Raw genomic sequence first — 18,347 nt, 5'->3', positions numbered from 1 at the left:
CAAACAGGTCTAGGCCAATTTGGATCATTAAGGCTACATTCCTATATTACCTGGGAGTAAATTCCATGGAACTAACTATGACATACTTCTGAGCAGACATCTGCAAGAAACTGAATGCCAGACATGCTTAAATGAATGGAATGTGTGGTGTGGGAACAGGTTCAGAAAAAAAAACCACTGCAGTTCAAAACCCTACTCTCAATATAAACAAAGTCCAAATGTCTTGGAAAGATTGGTCTTGCCTGCTCCTAGTCCTCCTCTCTGACAGCCAGCTCTGCCCAGCTTTCTTCAAACTTATTATTGCAATGGGAAAAGGGGGATCGCCAGCAGTGGAAGCAAGCCCTATAGCAACAGTCTTGTGCTTGATGTGCACAGACTATTCTTAATTCCAGGAAGACTTGAAGTTATATTTCCCAATGCCTCTTGGCACTGACTTGGAAAGACAATGGACCTTGTCTGGTAGTGATGGACATTGTATGAGTGCCTAGGTCTTTAAAATGAGCCTATTAAACTTCCTTGCCCACCTCTGCTGCTGTTAAAGTACCTCATTACTGGCTTCCCCCATCATCTTGCAGGAGTATGTTTCGGGAAAAGGGGAACCATAAAACTTTATAGCATTGTCCTCTATGAATTTGGCTAAACCCTTTTAACTTCAACCAAGTTGGTGGCCATCATTGCATCTTGTAGTACTGAGTCAGTAACATGCCCATGGCAAAATCTTACACAACTGATCATTGGAATTTCCCCCACAAACTATGGCTTCTAGAAGGAGCTCCCCTATGTATTAGAATTTACAGTAAAGCACAGGAGAATAGGCAGTTTATGAATTGAAATAATTGAACTGACAATTGGATAGATTGTGAAGCATCAAACAACGAAGTAATACGTTGCCAGTAATTTCCTCTGTGGTTCCCCACATTCACTCCAGACAAAGCTTCCGGACAGTAACCAAGGGTTTATCCCACTTCTATTACAGCTTTCTAGCTTTGGGGCTGCAAAGACCATAAATCAATCTGTTTTAGCAGTGTGCTCCATTTATATTCATTATGCTGTTTTCATTAAAGAGTGCTCTTTCCTAGAGACACTCAATTAAGAATTTCAATTATGAAGGATTTGTCAAATTAATTAGCAATCTACATATCTAGTTGGCCATCAGATAACGTTCCCATTTTGTCTTACTACGATCTATTATTCTCAAAATGAGATTCTATAATTAGCATGTCATTTACAGAAATAACTCAAAACTGTACTAAAATTTGAGTCGCGAGCGCATGCAGTAGAACTTCAGCCGTGAAGTAGGTTTGAAGTCTGAACTGGATGAAGGCCCCAAAGTCTTCTAATAGCCATCAATGTGATTAAAAACAAACAAACCATGCATCAATGTTACAAACTGTGTAAAGTAAGAGTACAGTGGTACCTCGGGTTACATACGCTTCAGGTTACATACGCTTCAGGTTACAGACTCTGCTAACCCAGAAATAGTACCTCAGGTTAAGAACTTTGCTTCAGGATGAGAACAGAAATCGTGCTCCAGCAGCGCGGCAGCAGCGGGAGGCCCCATTAGCTAAAGTGGGGCTTCAGGTTAAGAACAGTTTCAGGTTAGGAACAGACCTCCGGAATGAATTAAGTACTTAACCCGAGGTACCACTGTATGTATGTATGCATACATTAGATATTTCTGAGATATTTTAAAGCTAGACTTTGGCTATTGCATTTATTTATTACTTTCAAACAACAACAGATTATAAACAAAATGCAAACATTACAGATCTGAAACCTACATACACATTTCCTTCTGCTGCCATTGTTGTTGAAACCCACATAACATGGTGGAGATGTACAATTTCTCCTTCATACTTTCCACAACTGTTAGGTAAAGGTAAAGGGACCCCTGACCATTAGGTCCAGTCGCAGACGACTCTAGGGTTGCGGCACTCATCTCGCTTTATTGGCACAGGGAGCCGGCGTACAGCTTCCGGGTCATGTGGCCAGCATGACTAAGCCGCTATATTTAAGGAAGTCATGGCTTATATTAAATGCAAGTGAGCTGTCCTCTTTATTTCAGCTCTGCAGGGAGTTACATTTGGCACCCGAAATACTAGTTGGCACTCATTTAGAACATGCATTGAATTATTAAATCACAACACCAAGAATGGATCTTATTTATTACTTAATTTCAGGAAAGTGCAGAGAAGGAGGGGGGAAACCTTTAATATTTCAGACCAAAAGAAGACTCTTACCCTAAAGAATTCTTTTGTTGAGCCGGAGTCTAAGGTCCCATAAGCGATTTCTGATTGTTTAGACAAATCCTCGGCACTCTCAATGGGAGATACCATCCTCTCTACCGTCAGGAAGGCAGCTAGGTTAGCCGTGTAGGATGAGATTATGATCAGGGTAAAGAACCACCACACACCTCCAACAATGCGCCCAGACAGGGATCTAATAACAAGTATGAAATGGATTTGTAAAATGAAATGAATGTCCTGAAAGGAATACAAGTCACCAGGTTTATGTATATGCTGCGTTGTGTAACGCAGGGAAATGTTGGTTTTTCCTTGCTACCTTAAGTGTGTTTTTTCTCTCCTCTCAGTTTCAATGCATGCTACTGAAATGGGAAATTAAAAACATACTATAGTTTTGCTAGGATAATTTTACTCAGCTCAAGTGGTGTCACTAAATTCAGGACTCCGTCTTGAGATAATGTACGGAAGCAAAGACTAGCTCATCAGTCCTTCACTGGTCGGAGGACCCTGGAAAAGAAAGCTGCTTAGATAACATTATAGCCATATTTTAAAAAGTAAGGTTTTCGTGATAACTCAGGTGAATTTTTTTGTGACAGCTCAAGCACATATACAAGAAAGTCAGGCAAGATAAATTATAGGCTTTTGGGTCTACGTTTTCCCATTTCCACCAAATAATGTCTACTATGTAAAAATCAACAGTTTCAGCTGCAATGGATTCAGTGGTATAACCTATATTTTGACTGAATAAAATAAGAAGGAATGGCCTTGGTACAAAGTCCCATATGCTCTCCATTGCACTCCTTTAGAAAATCCTAGCAGGAAGGGCAGATGCAATTGAACAATCAAACATATACCACAAGAAGCAAGAGAATTGTTGGACTGGGAAGCCTAATTTGGGGACCACACCATTCACATTTAAGTTTAGCTTTTCAAACAATTACTGCCATGCACTGCATTCATACTTATGTGAATTGCTCAAAAATAAAATGTACATGAACAACTGACAATCAAAATAATAATCTAAGTCCTTACAGAAATACAAGACAATATATAAGCAACAGAACAACCCTTGATTCACCTTTCTAAGTGTTTTGGAAGAGCTGCTAGCAACATGGCCTATTGTGACATCACTTTAAAAATGTGTAAAACATTCTTTGGAAGTCTTGCATTTTCTGATTAATATTAATGTTTCATTCTGGGGCCAGGAGTTTTGTTTAGGGTTTTTTTTTGGGAGGCGGGGCGGAAGATGAGCAGGCAGAGATGTTGCTGTTATTAATTTTTTGTTATGATTTATGAGGAAATTGTTCAATTTGGTTGTGTACTTTTTGATGTTTCACTTACTGTTTATGACTACTTTTGTTACGTTTGTAATTATGCATTTCTTTTCATGTTGTAAGCTGCCTTGAGCATGGTTTTAACTATGGGTAGGCAAACTAAGATCTGGCCCAACTGCCTTCTAAATCTAGCCTGCGGATGGTCTCAGAACCAGTGTGTTTTTACATGAGTAGAATGTATGCTTTTATTTAAAATGCATCTCTAGGTTATTTGTGGGGCATAGGAATTCGTTCATTTTTGTTTTCAAAATATAGTCCGGCCCCCACAAGGTCTGAGGGACAGTGGACTGGCCCCCTGCTGAAAAAGTTTGCTGACCCCTGTTAACTATGGAAAAGCAACATACAAATAAAATGATTTATGCATGCATGTATCCTGCAGAGGGGAAAGCCCTACTAGGAGGCTCCCATTGAAATGATTTGGCAAAAATCGGGAATGTGGCCAAATATCTTGCAATCCCATGTGGCTGCCAGTTGGAAGCTCTTTCTTACAAGCAACACTCTAAGCAGAAGATCTTTGCTATTCATATTTGCCATAATGTGTGCTGGATCCTCAGGGCAGCATCTTGTGCATTGCCAGCACAAACATCAGCATGCCAACTCAGGGGCACATTGAATTCACTGTGGCTCCACGGGTACAGGATTGCATCCTAAGAAGCTTTTAGATGTTACTGCTTCAGCTTGGAGCACTGACATGAGAGAGAGAGCTTTTCAGCAGCATTCAAGTGAGCATAACAACCTTTTCCTTTCCTGGTGTACTTATATCACTTTTCAGAAAATAAAAAAGGAAATATTTTTATATACATAGTTCTTAATTCTTTGACTGACACCCTTTGGGACTACTTAAAATTATAAAGTTCATTTTATTGCCACTCAAGCACATTGGAGTCAGCAAACTCGTAATATGCTTGTTTTAACAACCAGAAATGGATGCTAGCACGCCTCTCCCCTGAAGGCAATGTTCTGTCTTGTCTAGGTCAGTCATAAATTTGAATATAGAGAGCTACTGTAACATAATTGCTAAGAGACTGCGTTCTGAATCATTTAAAAAAATCCCCTTTAAAAATTTATGCCATGAACTCACTTGTTGGCTTTAGGCAAGGCTCTCTCTCTTTCAGCCTCTCTCCCCATCTGTAATTTGAGTATAACAAATATTGGCTGGCCTTACATGGTTGTTGTGTACATTACAGTAAGACAACATGCTATATAAATGCAAAGTTTTAAATTTTTGACTTGGCTAGATCTGTTTTATCATATTAATTAGACCTATGCTCTAACCTGCATATTTAGCTTCAAGGTGGCATATACTGCAAATTGTTTTGCAGCTGATCTCTCATTTCACGATCTTCCCAAACCTTTCCGTGTCTACTTTGTCAGGCATTAATATTTATGAAATTTTAATTTGCTTTTCAGTTAGGATTTAGAGTATCTATTAAAAGATACTGGTTTAACTCCTGGTCTAGTTTTCTAAATAAGCAAAACCTGTGTTAAAAGTTGGGTTATTTATAACATTCTCTAAAATTCACTTTTCCAAATATGGATATTGAAAGGGAGAAAGCCAGATTCCTCTACAACAGATATACTAAGATGTCCTAAATATCAGACACCAGTAAGTTGCTTGCTAAGCAATGCATTCTTACTTCCATTTCCTGAATGAATTCATTACTGGCCCCAGAATTTAGAAGTCTGTGATCAAGCGGGGTGCTAACCTGGAACATGTGATGGGGACATGCAACTGAGAATTTTATTTCTGATCTTTTTTGAAATACACTATAAAAAAGTGAAAATGGTAGCACTGCTATGATGGTTGAGTCCTCTGTTGAACCCTAGCCAATGCCCAAACTTGCCACCCTCTGGGCCAAGTGCTAAATGAATTTCAGCTTTGATACAGTTCACATACTCAACATGATGCATCAACAGGTGCCCAACAGAGCTGTTGAGCTTAGGCTGCAGAAGGGTAATGGAATAGCTGATAACACTACAAAAGAAACATATAAAAAAAGCATGGGCATAATAAATTATAATTTGAGCTGTAGTTACTCATGGCTTAAAACCAAATACCAAGATCAGAATATAACTTTCTAAAAGTGAAAACAAAACAAAACAAATCACCCCAGATTTTCTCTCTCTCCAGGATAACCTAACTACCCACTCTTGCCAAGTTTGTTGTACCTGGTTCACATGACTATTGAGTTATCAGAATACCTTTCTATTTTCTATTCCAGTGATTTTCCTGAAGAAGACGGGGAGTTTAAGCAATAGGCAGGATGCTGTGCAAAATGGCTTGTGGAGGGGAAAGCACTCCTTCCACAGCTCATTAATTGTGTGTTACCCTTTTTCCCATTACAGCGTCTGTGAAATCAATGCACCGTTGGCTGTGAATGGGAATATGCAGCAAAAACACGGTACCCCTCCAAGAAGGCATGGAATGAGGGGGACCTCGTGCATTTTATGGCCTCTGCATGGTGCATATAAGTCCACTAGGGCAAGGCAGGACCGATGCTTGGAGGAAACCAATTGAACAGCCCACTGGCCTGCATCGGGAGAAGTTGTTTCCATCTAAAGGGCTGTGGATGATTTTGAAAAACATGTCAACAGCTGGCATTTCTTGAGATTGAATCTATATGCACCATGAACTTCCGGAGTGAGACCCAAAATGCACAAAGCTGAAATGGGTGTGTAACCAACCTTGGCGAAATATCGCATCCTTGCTGCATAAAGGCACCCAAGGAAAACCAGAGACTATTAAATATCCCAAATTCATTAGTTGATTCGTTACTTTGCGATGGTCTTCCATCTTCAAACTCCTCAGTGTGCCACTCGTATGGGCTAAATCTGCTGACCAGGAATAAAACAACACTGACCCCAATGTAGGCAAAAACTATGCACATCCAGATCTCATACGCTAAGGGATCAAGAAAGGAAAATACTCCTGGCTTGGACTTCTGAGGCTTCTTGATCATTATAGATATACCAAGGCTCATAAAGGGCTTTGAGAAGTCAATCACTTCTTCTCTCACCAACGTTATAGTTAATGGAGCAATTGCAATATCGGCTTTCTGTAATGGAAGCAAAACAAAATAATAACTTATTCAATATTTAACAAGGGAATGGCTTTATTGCTTTTGTGCATCGCAGATGAAGAATGCAACAGCAGGGACATGGGTAATACTAATTTCAATTCTAGCATCCTACTGAGGAATAAACTACTAAGCAATCTGCCTACAATAGTCTACTTCCTGACGTACACAGTACCACGTGGCTTCACTTTTATCATGCAAATGATACCTCTTTATAATCACACACCAAACAACATTGGCAGGCCACAGCCCCTGAATTTTTAGGACATTTGAGCACACAGAAGTTTTGATTTGGAGGAAAAGGTGATGAAATGCAGAGATATTGACCTCTTTTCAAACGCCCATTTAAGTCTCACTTGGATCCACGCAACAGCTGGGATACCAACATGCGCTAACCTGATCTCCTTTAGTCATAGCTACTTGCAATGGTTAAAAACGTCTCTTACCCCATAAACAAGTTCTCCAACCATTCCATTCCAGATTTTTGTTTCTGCATCCCTGGCCCCATACTTGCGATCCCCAACAATTGTGAGTTTGTACTTGAACCCACAGTGTTTGGCAATTTCTGCAGCTAAGTCCACACAGTAGCCCTCATAGGCATCATTTCCGTCAAGCAATTCAAAATTTTTTTTCTTCATAACATAGGGGGATTCCTGTACAGAGAAACTTGGCTTTAGCTAATCAAAAAAGGATGCCATGTTAGTTATCTATTCTTCATGTACAGGGTTGGAAGTATATTGAATAAAACAATTTTAAAAAAACCTGTATTTCCCCCCTGAAACATTCAGGATTGTTTATTTATCCACCATCACAATAACATTTCTTCACAGTTGCGGCAAGCCTTACAGGCAGAGAGGCGTTTTCAAAGGTGTATTCATAATTCTCATCAGCATTAATAAACTGTATGTTGACAAGTAAAGAAAGAGTTTTAAAACTTTTTATTTAGTTAGCCTTCTAAAAAAAGAGAGCTGCATTGGATCATTCCTGCTTATTCCATAGTATTTCACACCTCTGTTACCACCAGACCCACAACTGATCATATAAAACTTACAATAAATATAGCTGTTTTTTTAAAAATAATCTTACCACCATCAAAAGTTGACAAATTGTTGGTTCCTTTAATATATAATCCAGAACAGTTAAGCTTTGAATGAACAACTCTGAACAATGATTAGCTTACTAAGTAAACAACATTGGCATTTATACTATATGACTGTATATGATTTTGCTATTTTAAAGTGATAAGGGAAAATGTCACATTATTTTGCTTAGTGGATTAAAAGTGACTAGAGAGAAAGAGCTTTGCATTTGTTCCTGGCTTAACAACCTCTATCGTGTTACAATTTTAGCACAAAATCAAAGCACAGAGTCCTGCTACAACAGAATAATGCTTCCTTGAAATTGGTTCCCTTGAAATTTTTAGTTTCATTTTTTTTTAAAAAAAAAAGCTTATCCACTACAAATCCTGCTAAATAAATAAATAAATAAATAAATAAATGCAAAGGCATGTTTCAAAATCCTCCAAACAATTCTGCAGCAACAGGCAAATGGCACCCAACACTTTCCTCTTGTTCCTCCACCTTTCACAAATACACAGGAATAAAGTCAGCTAGGCATGACTTATTCCAATATAGACCAAGAATGAATGATAAGGTTGCAATTTAGACTATCCATTTCACAAAAAACGTGTTTAATTACCAAAATAGTTGTGACAATAATAGTCTTATTCTCTAATCCCGAGGATTCATTGCAAGATGGACATTCAATTGGATTCACAACCATTCTGTCCACTTCACTCCAGTATCCAATCTGAAAAAAAGTTGCAGGTTGTATTCAGGGCAATATTTTTGTTTATAAGCATGATTTTTGATAAATTGCATTCACATATCCAATTCCTGTCTAAAGCTGTAATCAAGAACTAATAACAGCTGTTTTTATTATTTATTCAGAAGTCCCTTGAACATACAAGGAATTCCTCATTCCCACATTGATCCATAGTTTAAAGGTCAGTCATAGTTTAAAATGCACTATGATTTAACATGAATATGCAGCATGCTGGTAGGTACAGCTCAATCATGCCTGCTTTGTTCCTTTTCCACTCTTACTTATCGCCAGCTGGGATGAAACAAATCACAGGGCTGGCTTTGTTTTTACATGTGAACTAGCATCCACGGTGTCCCCTACCGCTAAAGAAACAAAATAAGCTGGCTTCTTATTGAGGTCTCTTTGGAGAGAAGGAAACCACAAAAAAGGTGCACACTTAACGCTCCAGTTTGTGTCCTCTCGGCTTTGGACAAGGAAGAGTAGGAAAAGAACAAAGGGCATATGACTGAGACATGCGAACCAGCATGCTGCTCATTTGCAGTAAACAATAATTTTCTATTGTTTACTAAATGACTTCCCGAGGTATGCAAACCAGACCCTGGTTACATTTCAGGATAAAAAATTCAGAAAATTCTACCCCTTTCAGAGAGTTCATTATCTTTTTAAAAGATAAATTTTACCACAAGTACTCCCTCTTACTTTTAAGCGTAAACATGAAAGATGTAAAGTAAAATAACATAAACTATACTGAAAGACTCTACTTACCTTAAATTATTATCTTTGTTACATTTTTTTTGAAAAAACTTTTTATATCTCCAGTGGCGTAGCATGGGTTGTCAGCACCCAGGGCAAGGCAAATAATTTGCGCCCCCTAACCCATGGATTTGCGCCCCCTAACCCTAACCCCCAGATGTTGCGCCCGGTGCGGCCGGCCCCCCCTGCACCCCCCACGCTACGCCACTGTATATCTCTACAGATAGGCATTTAATTGCATTATATCCGTATGTTCAGCATTAAGATACCTCCTTTTTTAAATAACACTTAGCAGGAAACAACAAAAAGCAGGCAGAACCAAAATTACCTTCCGGGGACCGGTACTTTTGAGTTCCATGACATTTATTGTATAGTTAATTCTCTTTCCATTCTGATCAAACTTTATGTTTCCTGATAGCCCTTCCACCTGAACCTATGTGAAATAAGGATGGAAAGGATGGTAAAGTTAAACTGATTTGTCCACAAAATACATTTCATATCAACTGAATTTTTATTTGTGCTGAGGACCGTTCTACAGATAATTGTCATTTTCTGCATTGCTGAGAAGTCCTCGCAGAAGTGTTGGATACACAGGTTGACTGGTCTTCCTTTATTTTTATTTTTAATGTTGAAGACCTCCAGAGGTCATTTAATACACAGTAATTCCACAATACCTGCTTCAGTGCCCTTTCTATTTCTACACCATGTGACCAAGGCACTGCTGGGTTTGCAAGACAGTCTCCAGCATTTCCTCTTCTGGTAATCTCAATCCTTTGTTTACGCAAGTTACGGAAAGCTTCAGTCATCACTTTGACAGCATCATAGGTCAGAGCTGATGTGTACTGAAAAGGAGCAAATATAATTCATTAAGCACAAGTTAAGGAAACTAGCCTTCAGTACTTATTTGTAACTGATTGCATCCATTAAAAGAGAAGGAAGGAAAGTAAAGATCATTTCAACACCCTTTGAGGTTATATTTTCCCACAATGCATACAACTGATTTAGTTCAGTGCATATTTCTTATCATTACCCAACACTGGGGGAGCTGCTGAGGGTGAAGAACCTGCAGCCATCCAGATGCTGTCATTGGTCATGCTGTTGAGAGAGTCCATCAACATCTGGAGGTCACCTCATTGGTAAGCCCATCCTTTATGCTAATTATGATTCAGTGCTCCAAGTAGCATCACTCATGTAGCCAAAATTACAGCGGTTGTACACAATGGGGTGGGGATGAGCAAAAGTTGGTCCCTACAGCAAAGCAGAACAGCTCCCATACCCTATCTTTCATTGCCAGCCCTTAAGGTTGAGAGTTCTCCTAGTGGTGATGAGGTTGACAGTTCAGCATACAGTTCTAGCTAATCTAACCCCATGAGTAATGACAAGGGGAGTAGCAGCTGCCAGCAGCTCCCTGAGAAAATCACACCGGAAAGTCCCTGAGTCCTAGAGTCAACAGTAGTAGGCACTGTGCAACATGCCTGCAACAAGCTTTATCTACCCTCCAGCTTTGGTATCAAAGGAGAGGACTTGGCAGCCCAGTCCTAGGCATGGTGAACTCTCATCAGCCTCAGCCAGGATAAGGGATGATGGGAGATGGAGTCCACAACATCTGGACAGCGCCACTTTGGCAACCCCCGATGTTGAGCTAAGTCTACAGCCTTTCTCAACCTTGGGTCCCCAGATGTTTTTGGCCTACAACTCCCATCATCCCTGACCACTGGTCCTGTGAGCTAGGGATCATGGGAGTTGTAGGTCAAAAACATCTGGGGACCCAAGGTTGAGAACCACTGAGATAAGAGGATAGACTCAGCATAATGTAAAGTATAATGTACTGTAAAGCCCAGTGTTCCTAACCATAATCTGTAGAAAGTTAGGATTTGAAATTAATTCTTTAGAACCTTGCAGCAGTTGTTCAACAGCTGGAAGCATGAAAATCTTGTTCACACAGATACTTCAATTTTCTGCACCTCATAAAGATTTAAAGAGTGCCATCATTTGGATATTTTTTCTTGTAATAACAGAAATGTTTTGCCACACTTACAGCGCGCCTAATAAGACAATGATTTAGTGAAACTGGCCTTCCTATAGTTTTTATTATAACAGAATATACAAGTTCACTTTCCCTACTTAAAAGCTCCCAGGAGAGAATTCTCAAGAGTTTTCTAAAGTCTGCATCTAATACTTGGAGAGGAGTTTGTGTTTCAGGGCCAATAACGAGATGCCAACCTTTAGTGCAGTTTGAAGATTAACTGTAAAAAATCTAGTTGTAATACAAACAGCCAACAGTGAATACTACTGGGAACATGTACAGGGCGTTTGCTTCATCAGTTTGCACAAAAATCCCCTAAAAGCTATGGCAAGGTTTTATTATGGCACTTGATCTTAAGCTCCTGGTTCAGGCATCATGCCAGCAAATGCCTTTTCCTTGTATAAACTTGTTCCTTGTCATTTTCAGGCTACCAGACTCCTGTCACTGCATCAACTTCTGCTAGTATTGGAAGCCAGCAGTAGCATGAATGGTGAACATCTGTTTATCCTTTCACCTTAAACAGAAAGGATGTGGGTCAGAAGACTCCTGTGGATGAGATGATACATTTCAGGTGAAATGTATCCCATGGTGAAAAAAATTCCCCACTTGAGTATCTATCTTAGACACCCCCACAGAGGGGTGAACTATCTACTTTGAACGACTTCCTTTTCTCTCCAGAAAAGCAAAGCCGGCACTGTAACGCAATGGGGTGCTTGTGTGCTCAGAAGCATTTACGGCTGCCATCTGCCCTTCTCTCTTGATCACGTATTCACTGATCATGTATGGAGTACAGTATAGATCAAAATTTTCCAAATTTAATCTTTTGCTGAAATGATTTAGCGTTGCTTGCTCGGAGACTAGTCAGTAACTAAATTATGCTAGAGCACACCGCTGAGATAGGCAATTTCTCCTGCTGCTACTGTAATCACTTATATGCGCCCTGAAATGACTGCAGTCTTGAGGCAAACATAAAATGGTTTATGACGCGTACTCCTAGCTAGTATTAATTACAAAACAGTAGGGTGGTTTATTTTCTAGGCCTGTGACCTTTATACAAAGTTAAGTATATGGATGTAATATTTTCATCCCTGTATACACTGATTAATGATTCAAGAACAAAGTGTCAGTATTAAAAAGTGTAGCACAAGGCTCTAGATTTATCTTGCGGTTGCTCTTTCCTATCATTTCCTAATTGCCCAAGTAGACCTCGTAGTGTTTTATCCAATTTTCTCAAAACCCTAAATGCATCTGCATAGAAACAGAATATTAGCAGAGCTGCAAAAGTAGAAGATGCTCTTGCCCATTCGCTTGAACTAAGGTTCAACATACTGGTTCGTCTGTGTCTTTTAATAAAATTGAGCTGTTTCTAGCCTTCTTGCCAAGTAGTTGTAGCTCATGTCATTCCCCCAAGTGTTCTGTGATGCAACAGCAGACGTGGTCGTAGGTGTGGTGATGCCACCACACCTCCTAAGCTGCTGTCAAAGCTTGTGGCTTTAAATTGTGTTTTTGAAAAGAAGGAGAAAGGTCACACTTTAAACACATAACCCACTTCTCCCAAATCATTTTGTGCACATCATAGCTCAAGGGCAGAACATTATAGAATGGATAGGACTCTTATCACTGAACTACATTTTGGCTGGTTACATTCCAGCTATGCAAAAGCCCAAAGTTTCTATACACACACAAACCACACAGACCACACACCCCCTCCACCCAGGGAAGCAAGAGACGTCTTCACAGTTCACAGACCCATTCCAGCCAGGCAAAAGCAATCAAGGAGAAGGATTGGTGTGGTCTGTAGAAAGTCCCAAGGGCCACAAAGAGAGGCCCGAAGGACCACATGCTCAAAACAGATTTGCACTAGCATTTGCTTCAACCTAAGTATGGGCATGCATCTAAGAAGGAGCATATAAATTAAAGGCATTGGAAATTACAGCCCCTGCTTGGGGCAGGGAGGGGTAGAGCAATCTCAGCATCACTTCAGGGGTGTGTGGGGTGGATACAGGGGGAGTGTAACACAGCCCAGGGGAGGATATGGAAGAGATTGACTGGCTATCCACTCCCACAGATGCCACTGTCTGCACAGTCCTGGACAGGCGTGGAAGGGAGGGTATTTGCTACTGCAGTCATTTCCAGGCTCTGCTGCAAACACCAAAGAGGGAAGAGAAATAAGACCATGGGATGGGCCAAGGCAGCTTTACCACTTAGGGAACATGTGTCTGATCAGGCTGTGTAAGTCCTATGCCTGATCAGGAGAAATCCTGCCTGCCTGCCTTGCCCTGCTCTATTAATATAGTCAGTTTCACAACCCAAAACAAAACAAACAGCAGTGGGGAGGTTGAGTTCAAATTGTTCCAGAAGAGAAAATAATTAATTAAGGAGTTTAAGATCATACAAAATGTTGCCAGACACCCACTGGGAGCAAAGATGAGAAGCCAGACATTCCCCCACATCTTTCCAAGAATTTGATTCCCTGAAATATGCAGCTTCCAAACTTTATTTGCCCTTCCTCATTGGAGAACCAATCCCTTCCTCATTTTCAAACACCCTTTCCATCTTTCCATCTTTTTCTGGCTGGCCAGGTCCAAACTCAAATCCCACTTCTTTCATTCCAAAACTCACACAGATAGCAAATTAAATATTTGGAAGAAAGTTTTCAAATGCATCAGGACACTGCAGGTGTGTTGCTGTACCCTGAGAAGTGGCATCCGAAAAACCATTACACTGACGTTGATGTCGTACCGAAGTAACATTTGGTCATGATTGTAAAATGGAGGGCAGCACAACCTTTCCACAGATGTAAAAGTCAAACATGGGGCAAGGGGGGGGGGCAAACAGATCTGATACCACTTCCATCAATAAGCATAATATTATCATACTGCTAGTTTACATGGCATGTCCAGTGGAAGAAAAAGGCAATAACTGGGGAGGGGAGGCATAAAACTAGTCTGAGAAATTCTGGAGAAAAGAGTCAGAAGTAGTGGCCTTATTAAAAGTGTGAATGAGCCTTGTCTGCATTCCTAAGAGGCAAGAAGTAGCAATACTGGTAAAAAGTATCAATGGAAGGAAAGAACGGAAAGGATATGATGTCACAATCATCCTCGCCTCTCTAACCCTTTCTTAAAGCATTTTACAGGCAATTCTTTGAAATTTATTTTGCTTGTCTCAGAGGAAGCTGAACCATCCCTGCTTCCCTTTCTGCCTCTGACATATTCTTGTGATTGAAGAGGGTTCTAAATCACACATGCTGACAAAATAAATGCTACCTTACATCCTACCTTAAATAAATGCTGCCTTCAGGTAACCTTAAGACTGCAGTAGAGCAAAAAAAAACCAACAGCAACCCAAAGCAACCATGCACTATAACAAAATTGCTTTTAAATTAATGTAAACTGCTTGGAACATCTGGTTCCCACCATGATTACTGTTAGGCTGTGTTAAAAATGCCTCCACTGAAACAGAAATCTATTGACAAGCAGAGAGCTGAAGTTCTCCATTTTAACAGCTCGCCTTATTTCAAAGGAGATGACATTCTGGCAACTGGCTTTTCAGTCACATTATCCAGGGAAAAAAGTGCTTTACTTGTGCTGCCTTATCTCTTATATTCAGAGACAGAAAATCTGTGGTTGACTCAGAAGGATATCGTAGGTCACTGTACAACAAAGGTGGCAGACCCACCTCTGTGAGAGAGGGAATTCTACAACTTATACAATTCTATAATTAATCTATAATTATCTGTGGCCTCCTTGTGTGGGTGGAGTTTTTAAATCCTGCCTTTTAAAAATAGCTTTGTCTTTAAGATTTTTGTTTTCTTTTATGCCAATTTTAAAGAATGAGTCTGTTTATATATTGCAACTTGCTTTGAGTTACCTTGCAAAGAAGAGCAACCAATACAGTTAATAAATAGCAACAGCAACATAGGGGCTGCCACAGAAAATGCCATTTCCTGGCTCACTCCCCCAGCCCCCCACACTCTGAGGGTGGTAGCATTACCAAGAGGGCAACCTCTGCTGAGAGGGTCTGTAGGGAAGAACTTGGTCTTTCAGACTTTTTGGGCTTTAGTAATCAAAGGGAGCCCAAACTATGCTGTAGTAGTAAAGCGATGTGCCATCATATGGTGACCTGCACCATCACTGGTTCATTCTGTGCAGGCCACTTACCAATCTCTCTGCATAGGCACAGCAGAAGATTGTGCAGACTGGGACCTGTGAGATGGCAGACTGAAAATCAATGGACCCCCCCCCCTCTCATCTACAACAATAGAAATAAATTACTATAGCGCAAGGGACAGAGTCTGCAGGACTTTCATTCCTTTCCCCACCAATGTTTTAAGAAATCAAAGGGGGTGTGTGTGTGGTTTGAATCCTGAAAAATATAATGTTAGAAACAAACTCTGAAGATTGTTCTAAATAAATAAACAATACTCCCTTTAAAAGGCATTTTTTTGAGGGTGTGAATTGGATTGGAAATGTCTCTTTCCATTTAGTACTATATCTCACATCCTTGTGTTGTAATATGACATACTGATTTATGTCAGTCATATTCTATTGCTTATCATGCTCACAACAGAAAGTGGCCTTGTGTGTTTCCTTGTGGAAATGTACTGAAGGGGAACTGGAGGCAACTTGAGGACAAGTAGTGATTGCTATCAAACGACGAGTCTGAATTGCAAAATATTTCTGGAGCTGTACTTTGGTACTGGGGTGAGGCTGTCATATTTCTGCTTCTCTGTACACACTATATATTTAATGCACATTCAAAGCACATTTCTCCCCTCAAAGAATTCTGGGAACTGTAGTGTGTTATGGGTTGCTGGTAACTGTAATTCTGTGAGGCGTAAACTGCAGTGCCCAGAATTCTTTTGGTGATGAAATATTCTTGAAAGGTATAGTTTTTACTGAGCTTTAGTAACTTGGGATATCAAGGTGGAGCAAGTCGTGCTCTGAGTAGATTTGCTGTTCGAGTTGAGGCAGATAACCACCTGGTCAACCTGGTTATGGAACAGATTTCCTAAGACTTCTTGTCTGATTTGATCTTTGTGGTCTTTTCAGCTTCAGGTGAATACCTTTGTGGCCTCCAAAGCTTTTACAATAACTCCTGCAGTCTGGGCACCTCAGGTTTTTAATATCTTTTTCAACTTTGGGGTATGATGTGTTTTGGGGTTGGGTTTTTTAAAACTGTATTTATGCCATTTATGATGTTGGAGTTTTATTTTTAATTTTGTATTGCAATGGCTTTTTAAATTAATTTATTTGTTGTAAGCTGCCCAGAGATCTCTGTGCTTTGGAGCAACATAGAAACGTCATAAATAAATAAGCAGTCTCCGTTGCTAGCATTTCATAAATATGCTCTGCACTCCTTTTCATCCAACTTCTGTGTTGAAGTTGCCCCAGTTTACATAAACTGAATTAAATATGCACATTGGAAATATTTTTCTATTTTTGTAGGAAAATGAACCTACTTCCCAGAACCAATTTTGAGTCAATAATTTTGAATGTTCTGCCAAAGGTGGGAGGAGGAAAAAAGAAGGTTATGGAAACTGCTTCTGGAAAGACAACACCTAATTAAAACAGCGGGGCTGAGTGGGGAAGAAAAAGAGCCATACAGAATGCCAAAACTTTCATACTCTTGTCACAAACAGCTTTCAGAATCTACAGTTCTTCCAACAACTCTAAACAAATAATGTTTAGAGGCCCCTCCTCTCATGTAAGGCTCTTCCGTACAGCAGAGGCTGCCAAATGTGGAGGGATGGGAAAGTAGGACTTGCCAGGTGAGGCAGAGCTACAGCAATAGCCTTCCACAACCAGTGTCACTGCAGCTTACTAGAAGCAGGAGGGGGAAGGCAACTGGGAAATGCAACAGCTATGTACCTGCCTTTAAGCTACCAGCATAAGCCATGCAGCACACTGGCGATGGAATTCAATAAACGAATATTCTATCGAACACATGCGGAATATGAAAATTTAAAAGCAGCACCAGGCGAGAAGCACCACAACTAATATCTAACCACCACAGCTCATACTGTCTTTCTCTTTTTCCTTTCCCCTTTAATCACTACATCTTTGTCGCAGTGTTGAGGTTCTTCTATTTTAAGTCACAGATATGACATATTAGTGCATACCTTCCCTTGGGCCATTAAACCACCTCAGTCTGAAACATGGATATAAAATTAAATTCTATCGAATTCTGATTCAGTCAAGACTGGGGGTGTCATTCGCATCACAGAAAGTAATGGACCTGCTTTAGGACATTAGCAAGGAAGACTATTTTCATCAATGACTTCTGTTATGAAGAAGTTATTGCTTTTATTTCATATGAATTCTGGGCACAGTAGTTAATTTTTCACAGAAATGTGACACAACCACTGCTATCCTTTGACTCTGACACATGGGATAGTTGTTCATGCAACTGATGAAGTGGGCACTAGTCTGTGAGAGCTAATGCCTCATCAAAATTATTAGTCTTCAATCTTCCACAGGTTTATCATTTTTTTCTAGAATAGGTTCACAAAGCTGTTCTTCCAGAATTCATTATTAGTGTGACAACTACAACAACGAACACTTCTTTCCCACAGTATACCCTAGTCCAAGTGTATTAGCAAAAGTGTACCTTGATTGTACTAGTATGTGCTCCTGGATATTCTTTTTCTTCCAATGTTGACCAGCGCTGTATAAATTTTGACACCAGGGGATCATCATAGTCCACTATCTGAAAACCTGATACGTTGGCTCCTCCAAACTGTATTTTTGATAAATCTCCATCAGTAAATCCCTAGGCATTGAACACATTGGTCAGTTGGCCAGTTATTCAACTTTTCTGTCATATTTTAGTAAGAAAAACATTAACACTAAAAGGTTCACATACACATTTGACTCGTAAAACTTTTCCTCATGTAAGGGTTTCTTCTCTTTCCAACAAAAAATACTGCAGACTTCCAAGAGTTAATTGGCTGTCTGCCTTGTCATTCACCTTTAAGAGCTCAGGGAAATAGAGACCATGTCATTCAGGGAATGCATTGGTCTTCAGGAGTAGACTTTTGTGAGGAAGAACTGCTGTGAGAAGGAAGCACCTGTAGTCTATGCATGTTCAG

General features: G+C 40.0%; 1 protein-coding gene across 7 annotated transcripts in view; it reads right to left on the bottom strand.

Moving 5' to 3' along the window:
• Positions 1-18,347, bottom strand: part of GRIA2 (glutamate ionotropic receptor AMPA type subunit 2) — a 76,344-nt gene that overhangs the window by 7,676 nt on the left and 50,321 nt on the right. For all 7 annotated transcript variants that reach the window (XR_003708198.2, XM_028743687.2, XM_028743682.2 and 4 more), the window contains exons 6-12: positions 17,867-18,028; positions 9,906-10,073; positions 9,560-9,664; positions 8,353-8,463; positions 7,101-7,307; positions 6,263-6,633; positions 2,241-2,439 (exon numbers count right to left, since the gene is read on the bottom strand). Coding sequence is in view for 6 of the 7 variants with exons in the window: in XM_028743687.2 (XP_028599520.1) it covers positions 2,241-2,439; positions 6,263-6,633; positions 7,101-7,307; positions 8,353-8,463; positions 9,560-9,664; positions 9,906-10,073; positions 17,867-18,028 (1,323 nt within the window). In the remaining variant the exon portion in view is untranslated. The remainder of the gene's footprint in view (positions 1-2,240; positions 2,440-6,262; positions 6,634-7,100; positions 7,308-8,352; positions 8,464-9,559; positions 9,665-9,905; positions 10,074-17,866; positions 18,029-18,347) is intronic.

The sequence above is a fragment of the Podarcis muralis genome, chromosome 9 (assembly GCF_964188315.1).
Source record: "Podarcis muralis chromosome 9, rPodMur119.hap1.1, whole genome shotgun sequence".
Classification (NCBI taxonomy): Eukaryota; Metazoa; Chordata; class Lepidosauria; order Squamata; family Lacertidae; genus Podarcis; species Podarcis muralis.
The sequence above is the reverse complement of the archived record's forward strand: the minus strand, read 5'-3'. Positions and strand labels throughout refer to the sequence as shown.